This window comes from Archocentrus centrarchus, chromosome 13 (assembly GCF_007364275.1).
Source record: "Archocentrus centrarchus isolate MPI-CPG fArcCen1 chromosome 13, fArcCen1, whole genome shotgun sequence".
NCBI lineage: Eukaryota > Metazoa > Chordata > Actinopteri > Cichliformes > Cichlidae > Archocentrus > Archocentrus centrarchus.
Genome location: NC_044358.1, coordinates 13658958 through 13678242, shown reverse-complemented (window position 1 = coordinate 13678242; position 19285 = coordinate 13658958). Strand labels below are relative to the sequence as shown.

Genomic DNA, 19285 nt, shown 5'->3' with positions numbered 1-19285 from the left:
ATTAATCTAAATATAAAGTAACTATAATATAAAAGAAATTTTAGATCAGTCCCAATAGTTTGGACAAATCAGACACTCAGGATTTTACCATGTGAACCAGCTAACAATTAATCTGTGTTATCAGCTAAGCTAACATTACTAGCATTAGCCAGAAGGAAGACCCCTCAGGGTCAAATTTAATCCCGAAAACCAAACAATCCCTCCATGATTCCCTTTTGCTCAGACGAGCTTCATGAGAAAAACTGCTTTCTGGAGCTGTCATCATGTTAACTTACTTGATACTTAGCGTAACAGCTAGCTGGCTAACTTTAGTGTTCTCTTCAATATTGCCTGGATCAAAACTGCCCACGCAGTCAGCAGCAGCACGGCGCTCACCTGGCAGCAGTTAGGCCTCGCTGGCACTGCTGTTCCTGTTCAGCTCTCTGATGCCCTGCAGGATCCTCTTCATATGGCCCACCTTCGTCACTCCGAGGTCCTGAACACAACAGAGGAGGTTAAAGAAGCTGGACAAATCCTTCACCTTGTAAACAATCACCCATCAAACATCTATCAGCAGTTAGCGATGACCCGGTGGCGGTACCTTCAAGTCCCTCCTCTCCAGGTGGATGAGCTCAGCTCCGCGGACATCGTGTCCAATAAAGATGTCCTTATACTCAGTGAGACAGAGAAAGTCCAGCCATGCCCCCACCTCCTCCGTCCCCCACTGGTGAACTGAAACCCCAACAGGAAGTGGTTCAGATAGACAGGAAACACCTCCAACAGTGATTTAACAAAACACCGTGATTCTAGCATCCACCATGAACTTAATCTGCAGAGAGAGACAGGTCAGAAAGGTGAGGACGGCAGCAGAGAGTTACCTGGCAGAGAGAATGTAGCACACATCTCTTTGTTCTTGTTGTTTTTGTCCTTCTTGAACTTCGGGACGAGGCGGAACTTCGCGCTCCGAGTACGCTTTGAGAAATCAGTCAGAGGACCCTGAGAGGCAGACAGAGAGACAGTCAGGCAGAGAGACAGAGACACAGGATTGGTTACTGTTAAATGTTTTCATGGTTGGTGCTTTAATATTTCCATAATCATCACATTAGACCTGCTGAACACCTCGGAGTGTGTGTGTGTGTGTGGGGTGTTACCTCGTGGTCTGATGGATCGATTATGGGACACAACCAGGGAACATCAGCCAGGCGGCGGAGCTGCTGAGCCACAGAACTCAGAGCTGCATTCAGCTGTTCCTGCTGAGGAGGATCTAGCTGCTGCACAAACACAGACATTACGTTAGCGTCGGGCCGTGGCTGGGGGGCCGGGATCAGGGTTTTTTTTGTTTTGGGATAAAAACTGATGGCATGCTTATACAAATCAGAGCTTATTTCAGAAACACAGCAGGAAACCTGTGAACCTGCATGATTGTGTAACGTTCAGATAAAGTGATCCACATTTAGAGTTAAAGTGAAAGGACCAGAGCAGTTACCATGGACATCCTTCCAGCCAGGAGGAGCTCGGTCTCACTCAGTAAAGCTTTGACGTTATTGACCATCTGAATGACCACGCTGCAGCTCAGAGCCTGAACACACAAACAAACACTGATGTTTTATACAGCTGAAGGTGTACTCAAGAGAAGAACCTCTCTGAAGGACAGAAAACGGCAGAAGAGAAGATCAGCTGTCATACCCTGAAGCTCTTGGAGTCAGCGTAGACCACATCCATAGCCTTGGAACTGGCATTGACAGCGTGAGCCAGTTCCTGTTCCAAGCTGTGGTGAGACTGAGCGACTTCACGGATACTGAAACACCAGAAACACACAGCAGGGTGAACCCTCTAAGGTCTAAGAACCAAAGCCACCACAACCCACAACACTGTTCAACACTGTTGGCAAAGAACTCAAATAGTTTTTGATGTTTGTCAGTTAGAAGGTTTAGTTTTTGCCAGGGGTTTGGAAAATCATGGCCATCCGTCCATTTTCCGAGTACCCCAGTGAGAACATACACACAGGAGGGAACCAGTGAATTCAAAGAAGGACCTTCTTGCTGTGAGCTGCTACCCAGTGCAACACCATGCTGCAGTTTAACCATGAACCATGTTCAAAAAATAAAATACATGTATTCTGATGGCACTGGGTAAAATACTGCCAATAATTCAGACCTCAGTCAGTGATGGTGGGACTGAGGGGTGGGGTCTCACCTGTGTATGAGCGCTCCAGCTGCCTGACCGAACTCGCTGATAAGCAACGCCTCTTCCTCGGAGACAATCTCAGGCTGGGAGGACAGCGGGGGCTGCGGTGGTGCCCGGGGAAACTCGCATTTCTGTTTGTCCTCCCAGGACTTCAGAGTACTCTCAAATGCCTGAAACACACAGAGAGATGCTGAAAATCCCAGCTGGGTTGGATTAAGACCCCCCGAACGCACAGCCGGCTGCAGCACTCACTCGGTCTCGGGTCAGAGTCTGGGTCCGGTTCTTATGGATGATCTTTATGTATCCCGGAGGCTGGATCCAGGCCTCCCCGTCCACCTGAACCGGGACACCCTCGTCCCCTAGGATGGTGATCTTCACTGTCCGGCACTGAGAGAGGGACAGGAAGATGGTTACAGACAGATGGACAGGAGGGACAGACAGACAGGTAGGTAGGTAGGTACCTGTGCGATGCGGTGGTGCTGCAGGTTGATGACTCGGGAGACGGCCATCTGCATGCTGCCGAACACGGCTACCACCTCCAGGATCTTATCATCAAAGGACGGAGCTGTGAAGGTCTGACAGAACCAGACAAGCCGAATCATGACATCACCAACCAGCTGACCGAATTCCCAAGCTACTCACTGCACAATGGATCAGTCACAGTGACTACAATGAACCCAAAGTATCCCACTTTGCCTTTCAAACATGTACAGTAATCCCTCGCTACTTCACGGTTCGCTTTTCGCGGGTTTTCAGTCAATATTAGTGTAAAATATTTATTGCGGTATTTTCACTGTTTCGCGGGTTTTTGCGGTACTCGTTCTTCACATGCGTAGTACGTGTTGTACAGTAATGTATGTATTTGGTGTATAAGTGTGTGGGGAGGGTTTATCAAAACTTAAAATAGTGTATAACTACTAAAATAATGTATAAGTATTAAAATAAATATAGCGTCCCTACTTCGTGGATTTTCACTTATCGCGGGTGGTCCTGGAACGTAACAGAGCTGTGAGGGATTACTGTACAACTAAACAAATAAACATTTTATACTTCCTGTTCCATAGGGGGCGCGCTGGAGTTTGGCCAGAAGATGTGAAGTTTGTGGTTAAAACACTACTAAAACAAAGATGTTCTGAGAGAGCTGAATATGAGGGGCTTGTGCAGATATGAAATACTGACTACTGTTACCTTCACACAGGAGATGAGAAATAAACATGAGCAGTGTAAAAGATTACTTTCTACAGGGAGTAAATAAAGTAATGCATTACTTAAGTACTTTTTAACAGTACCTGCATTTTTTCAGCATTTTGCTGATGAGCAGATCTGCTTAAGTAACTGCCTGAATATACAAAGACACGAGACACTGCAAACAGTATATTCTGATCTGTGCAGACAGACAGGCGGGCGGGTGGGGGTGGGGGGTGGGGGTCTTACGTCATCCTCTTTGGTGCCTCCCCAGAAGTTGGTTCCTCCTGCATAGCTCGGGATGTTCAGCACAGCGATTCCCTGCAGACTGGGCAGAGGGATTGGCCGACCATCACACTGAAACACACACACAACAAAGAATCAGTTGTTTACAGGTGTGTCTTTCAGGTGATGTTGTGTCTTTAATTCGCTGATGATAAGTCAAGTTCGGGTGGTTCACAGAGGCAGTCTGTGGTTAGGCAGGACGTCCTGCTCAGGACTTTAAGTGGGATCTGTGTGTGCTGGAGGTCTGCAGCTGCAGATGGTGGATGTCTCTGGAAGCAAAAGGAAGCAGACGTTTTTTTTTCTCCTCTGCTGTCCACCTTCCAGCTGGCTGCAGTTTGTATTGTCTGGACTTTGTCCCTCTTGTTTCTAGTGGTTTTGTTTTTACAGCTTTATTTCTAATCATGTTCAAGCTGCCAGAAAAGGTCAGCATGGGGTACGCTCTCTGTATGTGCATTCATAAAAAAAAAAAATAAACCCACCGCTTCAAAGATCTTCAAAGACGCGTAACTGAAAATATTCATAGTTCAAAGGTTTGCATGACTTTTTTAAGCTGGGGAGAAGCAAACGCAGAGTGTGAGGGAACCATGGAGAACCTAGCATGCCCGGTCCTGGTTTTAGTCTCACCTCCAGCAGGACTCTCTGCTCCAGGTTCTTGTAGGTTCTGTGCAGCAGCTCCTTGGTTCCTAACACTCCGTACCACATCATGTTCTTGGTGCGACTCCTGCGGATCAGTGACACATCTGCATCAGTTTACGCTCTCCGAGCTCGCCACGTCTCCATCTGTGTGCTCGGTCCTACCTGCACTTCTCCGGATGTTCATCCCGCTTGTTGTTGAAGTCAAGAGAGATTTTGGCGTCCAGTCCGATGCCGAAGTAATTGTTCATGACACATTTCTCAGTGTAGCAGTCCCTGACACACACACACACACACACACACACACACACACACACACACACACACACACACACACACACACACACACACAGAGCAGGGTTAATGAGAGAACATGAGGTCATGGCAAGGACTCAGAGTCAAGAAATCTCACATGTTATCGGGGTCGCAGCTGAACGGGTCGGCATTGACCAGCAATCGGCTGATGACAGAGCTGCTGGACAGAGAGCCTGTGAGACACACACACACACACACACACACACACACACACACACACACACACACACACACACACACACACACACACACACACACACATTACTCTGCTGTCATTATAAACACACACTTTAATGGATGTAGACATGCAGGCCTCTTACCAGGATACAGAATCTTTGTGTTGAGCATGGGCATGTTGTCCCTACTTCCTGTCTGGACAGGAAGTGATGCAGAGCTGCCCAGTGACAGGCTGCCTTTGCTGATGAGCTTCTCGCAGGGCGTCTTACTGACTGAAGACAGAAAACAAACCATGAACACTGCTGCTGTCCCAGAGGAAACCAGAGGAAGCTGTGGGTGTTTCTGACCTCTGCGAGCGCCGCGTTGCTTGGAGCTGTAAGACGACTGCAGGGACATCTTGTCCTCTTCCACGTCTTCCTCCTCATCCTCCTCCACCAGCCCCTCCTCCTCGGCTCGGCTCAGAGAGAAGACCTGCTGCTGCTGAGTCTGAGCGTTCTGCTCGTCCACGGCTGGAAACATGGAGAAGCAGGTCAGCTCATAAACAGTGTCTTGTAAGTAAGAACATGAAGGTGGAACCACCTTCATGTTCTTACTCTAGGACTGTGTTTTACAGGTAACCGTACTGACAGGTGCAGGAAAGACTCTGTGGGCCACGCTCTGGTTTCTGACCAAAAACATCCACAGTCCCAGATAAAAACAACATAATTAAACTAATAAAAATATTAGATTTGGTCATTTATTGATTTATAACGATGATCCGATATCTCATAGCTGTTGATCTGTCACTTTGGAAACTGAAAGGTAAAGTCTGTTGTGTGTGGACTGAATCTCAAGAGAACATGAGTCAGGAACCCCGAGTTGAAGCTGTTCTGTAGGAGCTCATCAGCAGACAAAGGAACAAGCTGGTCAGACACTGAAAGTTCTCCTCAGATAACTACAGATAACTAATGTTGGATTCTTCAGCCATTTCTTTAACTGCTTCATTTCTACCTTTATGAGGAAAGTCTGATTTCAGTCAAATGTTTGCAGAAGGACAGAAAATCACGTTTCCTTTAACCATATTGGCCCTTTGTGCAGCCCCTTGGTGAAATAAACCTGTTATCTTCCATCTCTTTAAAGCCCTCCCTAAACACCCGCTTTCCTCTGATTGGCTGGCCTGTGAAAGCCTGCTAAGTTGCAGCTGTGATAACTGTCGCTGTAGTAGACGGGCTGTAACCTGTGTATTCACAGCAACATCTTACAGAGTACTCTGACTTCATCCTACATGTGACAGAAAAGTAGCAGTAATTCTCCTTGAAACCATTACACCTGTGCAGGTGAGTCCTGACCATGTCCAGCCCACCTTTCTCCGTGTGCTCGATTATCTGCCGGATGGCCTTCTTCAGGCTGTTGGCTCTCAGCATCAGCTGCTCTCGAGGTTTAAAGATGGCAGCTGCCGCCACTGAGGAGGAGGTGGAGGGGGTGGGTCGTGGAGAGCAGGGGGCGGAGCTGGGCAGCACATGAGGTGGAGGGAGATGAAGAGGAGGCAGGACAACTCCCTCCATCTCTTCTTGCTCCTCAGCAATGGTGGGGGGAGGAGCTGGGTGTAGCACGGAGGATGCCTGAGACTCCTCATTCAGAGTCTTCAGTAAGGAGTCCAGCTTCTCCTTCAGCACACCACACTGAGACAGAAAACACGACTCATCACAACAGATTAGAGCATGTCGTAGGTTTTAAAGGTGCTGCGCTGCAGTGGTCTGATCACATCTATTAGACTCTAGTTTATGCTCCTAAACAAGGAGTCTTCTTCACACATGAATGTTAGTCATGGAGTTCCACAGGGTTCTGTGCTGGGGCCAATACGGTTTCTATTATACGTGCTTCCCTTAGGCAGTATTATTAGAAAACACTGCATACATTGCTATGCAGATGATACCCAGCTTTACTTCATCAAACTACATGATACAAATCAGGGTGTTAAACTTCAGGGTGTCGTTCTTAGCTCACAGATAAGGATCTGATTTGTGGTGATAGCAGCATGCGTACATTTGTGAGCATCTGTGCACTTCAAAGGAACATCAATGTTAAACACCATCATTTACCAGGTTCTCCCCTCTCTGCAAATACTTCATTTACTTTCTGTGTGACAGTAAATAGCTGATCAATATAATCAGCATCCTCTAGTCCTAGTCTATCCTCCACCTCTTTGTTCTGCAGCTGGTAGTCCTGGTTTAGTCCCAGTTCTGCTTGGCTCATGAACCAGTTCTCAACCTGCTGCAGGTTCTGGTTAGAGTACCCAGCCAGCTTACAGAGGACCTCCAGAGCAGAACTACCATCACCAGCTGTGGCCTACAGAAAAAGGAGGCTGTCTGAGACGGGTGAATGATACCAACACAACAGGAACCTGCTCAACGAGCCAGCTCGTATGGAAACTCGACACAGGAAGGACGGGAGCCGACTGGCTAGCAGTCACTGAATTTTCAGAATAAAACCAAGGGAGTTCTTTGCTATTAAATGTGGATGAATGGCTGAGGGAAGGGCAGAAGTTAATATACTAGAGTAGCCTGCAAAAGGAAGGTTTATGTGTGGGAAACAAAGACCTGCCACATCCCAGATTAACTGTTAATCACTCTACTTCCCATTATCAATATCCCAAATATAAAATAGCATTTCATCAGAATAACAGTGTTAACTCAGTGCCAACAGGTTGATCAAACGCCCTAAAACTGAACCCTGACGAACACCAAGACAAACTCTCAGTTTAAGCCAGCTCGCCTCAAGTCTCAGTCACACTTTGAACCTAAAGGAATAAATCAGAGCCGCCACCATTCAAAGGGTCGAAACAGCTGAGTGTCTCCTTTAAGTAAATTAAGTTTCCTTTGACCTTTATTTTTCTATGTGACGAATAACCTCACACTGGACAAGCTCTTATTATTTTTACAGGAGGATCAGACGTCAGAGGAGAACCCAAACAGTAGCAGGTTTTCCTTCCTCTCGGAACAAAGATTGGTGCTCTTCCTGTCTTGGCGTTTTAAAGGAATGATTTTAGGAAACTCTATGAGCCTCATTGATGTCCGGACTGCAGTGAGTGTTGTACCTTCTTGGCCATGGCCTCTGACTCCTCTGAACTTTCCGTGTTCTTCTCGTAAGCTTTACCAACCCGGGCCACAAAGTCCTTCACGGTCTCACACAGAACTCTACAAGGAAACACACAAACACCACCGTTACTCAAACACATCCAGGACACAATACACAGAGGGCAGGCGAGCAGGCGGGCATACTTAGCCGAGGAGATGACCACAGAGTGCTGGTCTGAGGTCAGGATCTTTGACAGGTGAGCAGCCACTGAGTCTTCATAGGTGAGAATGTGCTGGACCTGGATCAGAGGATGGAAACACTCAGGTCAGACAAGTCATTAACTGACTGTTTCTGAATCAGCATCACAGGTTCTTAGAACACATTTAGAGAGCACAGCGACAGCGTGACTTCATTTTTGTGTGTGTGTGTTCTCTGGGGGTGTTCTATTGGTGTGTGTGTGTGTGTGCTCTATCGGTATGTGTGTGTGTTCTGTTGGATTGGCTCCTCCTCTCTGCCTGAATGCAGCCACAGACAGACCCACAGGTGTGCTGCAGGATCTTGAAGCAGCAGCTGTTTAAAATGCAGGTAATGCCTGAGGCATTTTTTGTACAGCTATTTACAGACAATCGGGTGTCACAATAACAGTTCCCGTCCTCCACAGACAAACCTCAAGATCAATATCAGTCGTTCACCTGTTCCTCAGCAACCAAATACCATACGTTGCCATGTAATTTTTTGGTTGATGTGGTGTATTTTGCCACCAATAGGAAAGCGGATGTCGTTTTTTTGGTGTGTGTGTTCTGTGGGGGTGTTCTATCGGTGTGTGTGTTTCTTTTGCTCACTTCCTGCTAGCAAATATCCCATTTTTGCAGGACTCAGCAGCTGTGCTGCAAACATGTTGTTCTGGTGGCGACTAGTTAACTAAAGCACTTCCACAAAGCTGTTACATTGTAAACGTGACATCATGTCAGGCTGCAGGAGGGTTGCAGGTACACAGGTGAGTATCCATGGATACAGGGAGATGATCTGAAGCTCTCGTGATCCCCAGTAAAAAATCCTAAGTTGTTATAGCCAGACTGTGAAATACTAAAACCTAGTTAAAGAGGTATAGTGTATATGTAGATAGTGAGTTTTTAAAGTATTATTAAGGGTATAGCAGTAAAACAAAGTCAGCCCTGTTAACATCATTTGGGAGTTATTTTGTTCTCGCGAGATTGTGTGGAGAGTGAGCTGCTCTGTTGTTTGGTATGGGAAAAATGGCGGCACAAATAAATCTCTGTGAATATTAGACGTCGTGTTTTTGGAGTTTTCAATGGTAGCAGAGGATGGTTACCAATTACTGAGTACCGCCAAAGTTTGATGAGGCCAGGCCATACGAGTGCTGGAAAAATGAGGTTAACATTTGGAGACTTGTTACGGATTTGGAGAATAAGAAACAAGCACTCACGGTGGCGCTGGGGCTCGAAGGGAGAGCCAGAGAGATTGCATTGGAAATACCCGCGGAGGATCTGAACAAAGATAACGGTATGGAAACCTTGTTTGTTAAACTGGATGCGGTATTTTTGAGAGAAGAAAAAGACCGAGCTTATGAAGCATACTCCCACTTTGACTCGATATCTAAAGACAGTACAATGTCCATGGCGGACTTCATTATAGATTTTGAGCAACGTTACAATCGCATGAAGAAGTACAACATGGTGTTGCCTGACGCTGTGTTAGCGTTTAAACTCCTGGACGCGGCTTGTCTCGAGGAGAAAAGTAGGCAGCTTGCCCTGACGGCGTGCGCGGATTTGACATTTGCCTCCATGAAGTCGGGATTGAAGCGGATTTTCGGGGGAAAAACTACTGGACCGAGAAATGACACTGAAACTCAAGACACTGTTTATTTTTCAGAGCAAAAATCACAGGGCAAATTCAGAAGGAGCAACGGCTCTGCACAGGGCGGACAGCGGCAGCCACAGCAGGGTACAAATCCCCTCGACAAATATGGTAAGCGAACAAAATGCGCCATTTGTCAGAGCACGTACCATTGGGCCAAAGACTGTCCGCATAGGAAGAATGAAGTAAAGGTGACACAAGATGCAAGTATGGAGGAGTGTAACATCACTTTGTTCACAAAGATAGGAAGATCTCAGAGTCCGTCTCTAACTGAATCACTGGGATCAGCTATTATTGATACTGCTTGCACACGTACTGTTTGTGGTGAAAAGTGGCTGGACAGTTACATGAAAGACCTAAGCCAAAGCCAAATTAACAAACTGCTGCAGACAGAAGCTCCTAGCTGCAGACCTTTTAGATTTGGAGATGGTCAGGTGGTACACTCTAACAGAAAAGTAAAACTTCCTGCCAAGATTGGGCAAACAAAGTGCCACATTGAAACTGAAGTGGTTTCAGCTGATATTCCCTTATTACTGAGCAAAAGGTTTCTAAAGATAGCAGAAACTGTTTGAGACATGAAGAATGACAGAGTTGTCATGTTCAAACAACAAGTTCCACTTGAGCTCACTAGTTCGGGACACTATTGTGTGGATATTAGAGATGAAGATGCAAACGTGGATGACAAAGAAAGTGAAGTCCTTACTGTCACAGCAGAGATGTCTACAAAAGGGAAGCGTAAGGTTCTCCTGAAACTTCACCAGCAGTTTAGCCACGCCTCTGCAGACCGGCTGCAGCGACTCATTCATACCTCTGGAAATACTGACAAAGACTGTCCAGTCCTCTTGCAGGAGATTATTCGTGACTGTGAGATATGTCAGAGGTACAGCAGGGCAAAGCCCAAACCTGCTGTTGGTTTGCCTCTGGCCTCAGAGTACAATGAGACGGTGGCAATGGATCTACACGAGTTGGAGGCTGGCGTATGGTACCTGCACATCATCGACCATTTTACACGCTTCAGCGCTGGAAACATTGTGAGGACCAAGAAACCCTCCGAGATCGTCAACTCCTTCATTCACTCGTGGATAAGTGTTCATGGTGCCCCCAAACGAATCTACACTGACAATGGTGGGGAATTCAACAATGAGGAAGTTAGAGACATGGCAGAAAAATTTAACATTGAGACAAAGACTACAGCAGGCTACAGTCCATGGAGCAATGGACTGTTAGAGAGACAACATGACACTAACTGACATGCTCCTGAAGGTGAAAAAGGAAAATGGGTGTGGTTGGCAAACTGCTCTAGACTGGGCTCTTATGGCCAAAAACAGTATGGTCAGTGTACATGGTTATAGTCCACATCAGCTTGTGTTTGGTCACAGTCCTAATCTACCTTCTGTTTTGGTTGATAAACCACCTGCTTTAGAGGACATGTCTATGAGCACTAGAGTAGGACAGCATCATTACATGCGTCCAGAAGAGCTTTCACAGAGGTGGAATGCTCAAACAGAATAAGAAGAGCTTTGCGCAGGCAGCTAAGACCTACAGATGAAAAGTATGAGACGGGAGACAAGGTGTACTATAAGAGAGCAGATAGTACAGAGTGGAAGGGCCCTGGTGTAGTTATTGGTCAGGACGGAGTTGTGGTTTTTGTGAGACATGGTGGGATTCTTGTCCGAGTACATCAGTCCAGGCTAAACAAAATGAATACACAGGATGAGAATAAAACAGTCCTGTCCAGTGTTCCTGAAAAGGATGAAGTAAGTGAAAACATGGTTCACACTGAGGCGTCAGAGAGCTCAGATGATGAAATGAGTGTTAGTGGAGAACAACAAAATACTGGCAATACAAAAACAGAGGAGAGGAATGTCAGACAGACTAATGAGACACATACTGAAGAAGAGAGTAATACAACGAATACTCAGGGTCCTACAGAGGTCAGACTAAAAACAGGTCAAACAGTTACATTTACTAACAGATGATGGTACCAGACACACGGCCAGAGTTTTAGGCAGAGCAGGAAAAGCCAAGGGGCAATACAAAAACTGGTACAATGTACAGAGTCTTGAACCTGACGACAGTGAGGGACAAAAACGAGCGGTAGACATGTCACAGGTTGATGATCTTCACACTGTATCTGGAAACGCAGAAGCTGATGTACTCATTGCTAAAGACATTTCTTTTGATGCTGCTAAACAGCAAGAGATTGATTGTTGGAAAAATAACAATGTCTATGAAGAGGTCATGGACAGAGGTCAAAAATGTATTTTGACTAGATGGGTCTGTACATTAAAAGAAACCTGAGAAGGTATCATTCCTAAAGCCCGCCTTGTGGCGAGAGGTTTTGAAGAAATCAACATTACCGAGTTACAGAAAGACTCTCCCACATGTGCACCAGAGTCACTCAGGCTGCTGTTGGCAGTGATCTGTCAAAACAAGTGGAAAGTTCATTCTATGGATATTAAATCTGCCTTTTTACAGGCTATGGAACTCTCACGAGACATTTTCATTCGCCCCCCACCTGAGGTGGGCGCGGAGAATGTTGTGTGGAAGCTAAAGAAATGTGTATATGGACAGACGCTTCCCTCTACTGGTACAACAGGGTCAAAGAACTCATGCTCAACACTGGTGGTAAAATGTCAAAAGTTGATCCTGCAGTGTTTTACTGGCAGAATGAAGAGTCTGAGGTGACAGGAGTACTGGCGTGTCACGTAGATGATTTTCTTTGGGCGGGATCAAAGCACTTTGTAACTAATGTTCTCCCTGTACTTCAGTCTGCTTTTCATGTGGGCCGTGAAGAACATGAGAGTTTTTCTTATGTGGGAATGGACATTACTACTTTGTATGGTATAGTGCACGTGCATCAACACAGTTATATTGACAGACTACAACCAGTTCATTTAAAAGCAGCACGGGCTGTGCAGAGAGATGCTCCACTAAATGAGACAGAGAGAGACCAGCTTAGGTCCAAAATAGGACAAATTTTGTGGGTTGCCAAACAGACGAGGCCAGATGTTATGTTTGACACTTGTAGCCTGGCATCTAGCATCAAAAATGCCACTGTTCAGTCCATACATGAAGTGAACAAAGTGATTCGCAAACTTAAGTCAGAGACAGTCACACTAAAGTTCCAACATTTGGGCAACAGTAGTGATTTGAGCTTAGTCGTGTTCAGTGATGCCTCTCTGAGTAATCTTCCAGATGGAGGTACACAGGGAGGGGCTTTAATTGCTCTCATTGAAAAGACAGGAAAAATTTCCCCTTTGTTTTGACAGTCTAAAAAGATCAGGCGTGTGGTAAGAAGCACACTCGCAGGAGAAACCCTTGCTATGTCAGATGGTATTGACAATGCGATATTCTTGGCCACGCTCTACTCTGAGCTCACCACTGGTAAAGCAGATCCCAACTCCGCTCATATGCATTACAGATAACCATTCCTTGTTTGATGCACTTAGGTCTAAAAAACAGGTCACTGAAAAGAGGCTCAGATTAGAAATCAGCAGCATCAAAGAACTCTTGCAAGCAAAAACAATCAAAGAGGTTTGCTGGTCAGAAGCTAAGTCACAGCTTGCTGACTGTTTGACGAAGAGAGGTGCTTCCCCACTTGTGCTTCTTAAGGCGCTGGATGAGGGTGTATGGGTACTGTGATGCTACATGCACTATGTAGTATGTTGGTTGCAGTTCGTGTTTACAATAATGTTAATCTGTTTATCAAAACAAAAAAAAAAAAATGTTACTGTGTTCAGATGCACTTTTGTCCTTGGTGACAGTTTTTAACCGTCAAGGTGAACCTCTCATTTATTGTTTTCTATTTTTGTTTTAAAGAGAGAGGGAGATTGTTAACATCATTTGGGAGTTATTTTGTTCTCGCGAGATTGTGTGGAGAGTGAGCTGCTCTGTTGTTTGGTATGGGAAAAATGGCGGCACAAATAAATCTCTGTGAATATTAGACGTCGTGTTTTTGGAGTTTTCAAGCCCATCATTCCACAGGAAACGTGTCACTGACAGAAGAAAGAAATGAACCCAACGTATGAGCGCATTTTGTGTAATTTCCCCATTTACATTTAGTTTATCTGTGTATTCAGCGCATGCCATAAACAGTTCATGTTCCATGTTCACAGTGGATTAATGAAACCTAGCAGATAAATACAGTGCAATGACAAAAATGGTGTAAAAGGAAAGTGATTATTAAAGTACTCTAACAAGCACTGCAAAAAGAAAAGATGGATAAGAGTAAGTGATGTAACTGCAGGCAGACGTCATCAGCTGGAAGGAGCTCCTGCTGCTTGACTGTTTCACCATCGTCCTCTGACTTCAGTCTCATACTAAAGCACGTAATGTTTGACACTTTGTATCAAATTTACTGTAACACGTAGAAAATTACTTTAATGTAAACTGTTGTATAAAACTTTGTTGTTTGCTAAATATGTGCATACATTTTATTAATAAATATATATAAATAAATGTGATTTTTACAGTAAAAAAAAAAAAAAAAATCAAACTTTTTTTAAAAGATTTTACATTTCTGTGTGATTTTAGGTCCAATGTGTTAATACAGTGTGTCACACATGTGAGGTCCTGCTGAAAAGAATGATACCAGACAAGGCATGGTAAATATGAAAGTAAAATCAAAAGTAGTCAAAAACGGCAAATTATACCCCAGAATGATAATAAACTCTTCTTTATGAGATCCACAGCTGTTCATCCAGGGTTCAAGGCCCGGGCGCCCAGGCCTAAAGATGTACCTGGAAATACACTAGACTTACTCATCATTAGACTACTGACTGTAGATATAAACACTAACAATCGAGCTATTGATCGGCTCTGTCACTGGACGGTGATGTTGCTCCTGCACAAATAAAATGGCAGTTTACTCCAAGAATCAGCAACACATGCAAACCCTTCTAACCTCCTGCTTTAACCCTTAAATGTGAAGAACCAGCTTCAATACTTTCCACTGAAGAAAATCCTCAAAGACACACCCACAGCTGCTGAAAACAAACACATGACCAGCACAAAGATGAGGAGGTCAGGTCTTACCTCAGAGTCATCGCTGCAGTCCTCAGTGACCGTGGATGCAGAGTGTTTCCGTGGAAACTTAGTCTCATAGACCATGATGCTCCACCTGCAGCAGGAAGAGAGAAAGGTAACTGTTTACCTGAGCTATAGCGTGGACTTGTAGGTCACCCCAACACCTGTGTGACATCAGATAACCTATCCACCTGTCAAGCATCTTGGTGCTGGCTCTCTCCAGTTTCTCCAGAATTTGTGGCAGCTGGGTGTCATCGTCACAGGCGGAACCCCAACCCAGAACCCGGGCCAGGTCGTTCCCAGTTCCCAAAGGAAGAACGCCGAGCTGGCACTGAAACACAGTCACACGGTCAGCGGTGCAGCGCCGTGTGCGGCGGCCTGCGTGTTAACACACAAGCTCGTACCTGTTTGTGCAGCGTGAGCGCGTCGATCTCAGACAGCACCCAGCCGACGCTGCCGTCTCCTCCACACACCAGGATCCTGAAGGTGTCGAACTTCTGGAACAACCGCAGACTGACAGACACACAGGTGTCACCTTTCCACACACATGCTTCATCTCAATCAATCCTATGTGTGCACGCGCGCGTGTCTCTCACCCTAGGTGAGGCCCTCCGTTCATCAGGTCAAACACTTGTGCCGGGTTCAGCAGCTGCTTGAAGCGTCGCAGGAACTTCACACCCTGATTGTCTCCACTTTTAGAGTTGACGAATACCAGCAGAGGGCTGGTACAGGATGGAGGACACGACGCCTTCCAGAAACCTACAACATGGGCGCGCACGCACACACACACACACACACACATGCACGCACGCACGCACGCACACGATCAGTGCGATCAGCAGCTGCTGGTTTCCTACTGCAGAGGATTCAGACCTCTGCTGTGGAGTCAGTGAGAGCAGCAGCTTCAATGTTAACAAACTGAGAGTGAATATCAGTCTGTTAGACATTAAAAGTTCCTCACTGAGAAAAACTGAGCTTCATGTCCCAAACAGAATGCAGCGACACAAATTGCAGGGACGATTAAAGAAGACATTTAGTTTTTATTGAGCTCATACTCATCTTTTTATTTTTGTGATTTCATGTGAGATGATGTATGAATTTTTCTGTGGACCTGTGGAAATGTAACCCTGGCTGTGCTGCAGTGACTGTCAGTGCACTTATTACTCTCTGGTGTAGGAAGAAAATCACCAGCATTTCTCTGTGGGGCCCCACCAGCGTGATGCTGGCTAAATGTTAAAATATAGTGATGAAGAGCTTAAACATGTTGATGGTTATTATGACGAAGATCTGCTGGAAGCAAACTGAAATAAATGGGCGTAGCTGCTGGACAAACGCCTCCATGAGTGGACTCTCTCTACGCCAGGGCTCTTCAACTCCAGGCCTCGACAGCCCCTATCCTGCAGGTTTTAGATGTGTCCCTGATCCAACACACCTGAGTCAAATGGCTGAATTACCTCCTCAGTATGCAGTCAAGTTCTTCAAAGTCCTGCTAATGACTGCTATATTTGACTCAGGTGTGTTGAAGCAGAGACACATCTAAAACCTGCAGGACACCGGGCACGAGGCCTGGATTTGAAGAGCCCTGCTCTACACTGAGGTTGTGGCTGTGAGCAGGCCTGCAGTGAGTGTGTTTGCCCTGTGGGGGGCAGTAGGGTGCTCAGTGTGGCCTCAGACTGACAGAGGCAGACTCACCATCTGAGTCGATGCTGTTGAGCGCTGTGGGAGGGATGACGGACACTTTGCACTGACCCAGAGGACACTTGGAGGACAGCTGCTCCTTACAGCCGGAGTGTACCTGTTGAGACAGCTCACCTGTTGACACATCTGACATCTAAAGACGTGTGTGTGTGTGTGTGTGTGTGTGTGTGTGTGTGTGAAGAGATGAAGGACAAATGTGCATCTCACCATGGCTTTGCACCACAGACACCTCCAGTCCTGCAGCCGCAGCACGCTGCCGCACGTTTTATCGCACACAGTACACTTCGCCGACACCGGCAGGTTTCCCTCCAGCCACTGATGAGGCATCGAGACCTGAGCACAGAGGTCAGAGGTCAGCGGTAAGGTGTTCACTGACTCAGAGAAATGACACCAACCCCGTGATCTGTGTCTCACCCCATCCTCGTCCTCTATGATGTCCTTCCCGATAGAAGCCAGAGTCGTCCACTTACAGTTGTTGGTGGCTCTGACCGCGCAGCGTTTATGAGCCTTAAATTTACACACTGAAACACAAATGACACAAAAATGTCAAAAGATTCTGCTACAAATACAGAGACTGAAAATAAAGTAACAACTCCTCACTGACTAAATCTGAGATGGCTCTGCTCAACCACCTTAAACCTGAATCTCAAGGAGTAAAACATGACATTTCCTGTTCCCAATAGGTGGCGCTGTGATTATCATTAAATATACTGTCGGGGCAGACCCTTATCACACGTGTCAAGTACGGAGCTAATCTTTTGCAACTTTATAGGTGGCACTATAGAGCCATTTTAAAAGTGGCTGCAACTGAAACCATTCAAATATGTAAATTTTCACTAGACCTGACACTGAGCATTTGTCCTAAAAAAAATTAAAAATTAAGGCCTTCGCACACTTTGAGCTTGAGCCCTCACGATGTGCTGCAGAAATAAAACTGCCATTGCCTTATAATATCCAGGACTGAGGATAAAAACCCAAAATTCCTCCAACATTTTTGAACCTTAAAGCCAACAGTCTGCACTTTAATCCCACCCTGATCACTTCATTTCAGGTGTGTAGCATCACATCTGATTGGTTGGTTGGATTATTGTGTCATGCATCCCGAACAGGCTTACAGACACAGTAAGAAGGAAGTATTCAAACAGCCGCTCCTCCTGCACGACCAACAGACAGAGGATGCTTCCTGCTCACGCTGTGCAGCTCAACATCTCTTTAATAAAACACCTTTCAGCATACATATACTGACGTTCAGCTTCTCACAACCAGCATGAAGCTCAAACTGTGTGAGTTACTCCAAAGAAAAACTATTGTAATTCATGAAGTGACTGAACAGTTAATGATCCAGGGATCCATCACAGATCGGGCTGAGCAGCCAGTGCAGCTGCAAAACACCTGAAATAAGCTGCGTGCTGCATCACAGCCTTTAAATCTCTGCAGCATCATTTTAACACACAGCACAGCTGTGAGAGAAATATTTCATATTTAAACAATCGGCCCTGAAGCTCTCCCAGAAGAACGCTGAATTTAACTCCAGCTTCACTGGTCACCATCAGAGGAAATCCTAATTTACCATGAGCTGAATGCTCAGACTGGACCAACAGTCCACCTGCAACAGTTCAAATAAACACAGACACACCAGAGAGGCAACGAAAAGCCCTCAGGCTGCTTCAGCAGGGACAGGCTTCACTGTGACCACTTCAAGAAGGAACCCAAAAACACTTACACCCTGCCAAAGAGCACCAACACGGGGCTCACAACATCTGCAATAAAGTCACCTGGGCGGATGAGACTGGAGAACGGTCTACAAGGCCTACAGCACAGCACGTGAAACGTGGAGGTGGATATTTGATGGTTCAGGCTGTGCGAGCTACAGAAGTACAGAGAAGCAAACCAACAGCAGCAAGAAGGCACTGAAGACACTCATGGACACTTTGCACTCATCTGCTAAACCTGAAAAATGGAAGTGGTAGCTGTGTGGAGTCGTATAGTGATAGTTGTGTACCTTCACAGGAGAGACCGTGTGATGTGACCCCAGACAGCGCCTCCCTGCACACGTTGCAGTATGTGGGTCTGGCGTGTGAGCAGGCGTACCAGTTGTGCATTCCACTGAAGTGGTCCATGCTGTACTGGGTGGACTGGGACACACACACACACACACACACACACACACACACACACACACACACACACACACACACACACAGAGTGAGCAGGCTGTACTGGGACCAGCCTGTGTATACTGGGAGCTCTGGGGATGGGACTGACCTCATAGTTCTGCCTGTTCTGGACGCTGCGCAGCGCTGCCATCCACTCCTCCATCTCCTTCCTGTTGTCTGCACACAGGATGAGGCGCCTGCAGGGCGTGATCACCTAAATACAGGTACACAGGTGTGCTCATTAAGGTGCGTTCACAGCCCACAGTTCAGTTTGGGAATTTCAGACATCACACTGAGTTTAAAGATTTCAGCTTCATGAGGACACAGCTGAAAGCTTCCAGAGCTGCTGTTCTTATAATAGAACTGTGTGTGTGTGTCTTCCTGTTCAGCTACTCTACAATGGAGCTTATGTTCCCACACTGATGGAAATAAACCTCTGAGAATGAAAACATTTCTGTTCTATTTTTGCCTGAAGCGCAGCCATCAGACAGGAAATGGTAAATGGACTGATTCTCATACAGGGTTAGGGGTAGGCACGCAGAGCACTTTATACATGTCTTCAGTCACACACATTTATACAAGCAATTTTTCTACACCTAAGTGCTTTCTATCTAACATTCACACTCTGATAAACACAACAGGGTTCAAGGTTCATCTTGCCCAAGGATACATTGGCATGCAGACTGGAGAAGCCAGGGACTGAACCT

At 46.0% G+C, this 19285-nt stretch overlaps 1 protein-coding gene across 3 annotated transcripts in view; it reads right to left on the bottom strand.

Moving 5' to 3' along the window:
- dgkd (diacylglycerol kinase delta) overlaps positions 1-19285 on the bottom strand; it is a 33314-nt gene that overhangs the window by 1682 nt on the left and 12347 nt on the right. For 2 of the 3 annotated variants that reach the window (XM_030743610.1, XM_030743611.1), the window contains 27 exons: positions 18688-18792; positions 18425-18557; positions 16837-16943; positions 16630-16755; positions 16417-16519; positions 15321-15483; positions 15129-15237; positions 14916-15055; positions 14734-14818; positions 8022-8116; positions 7838-7937; positions 6104-6422; positions 5109-5270; positions 4905-5033; positions 4682-4757; positions 4435-4545; positions 4261-4357; positions 3601-3708; positions 2628-2741; positions 2419-2553; positions 2176-2336; positions 1666-1777; positions 1466-1558; positions 1131-1250; positions 858-975; positions 581-711; positions 376-475 (listed from right to left, as the gene is read on the bottom strand). In XM_030743610.1, coding sequence (XP_030599470.1) covers positions 386-475; positions 581-711; positions 858-975; positions 1131-1250; positions 1466-1558; positions 1666-1777; positions 2176-2336; positions 2419-2553; positions 2628-2741; positions 3601-3708; positions 4261-4357; positions 4435-4545; positions 4682-4757; positions 4905-5033; positions 5109-5270; positions 6104-6422; positions 7838-7937; positions 8022-8116; positions 14734-14818; positions 14916-15055; positions 15129-15237; positions 15321-15483; positions 16417-16519; positions 16630-16755; positions 16837-16943; positions 18425-18557; positions 18688-18792 — 3342 coding nt within the window. In that variant the 3' untranslated portion in view covers positions 376-385. The remainder of the gene's footprint in view (positions 1-375; positions 476-580; positions 712-857; positions 976-1130; positions 1251-1465; positions 1559-1665; positions 1778-2175; positions 2337-2418; positions 2554-2627; positions 2742-3600; positions 3709-4260; positions 4358-4434; positions 4546-4681; positions 4758-4904; positions 5034-5108; positions 5271-6103; positions 6423-7837; positions 7938-8021; positions 8117-14733; positions 14819-14915; positions 15056-15128; positions 15238-15320; positions 15484-16416; positions 16520-16629; positions 16756-16836; positions 16944-18424; positions 18558-18687; positions 18793-19285) is intronic. The other variant, XM_030743612.1, reaches the window with a different exon arrangement.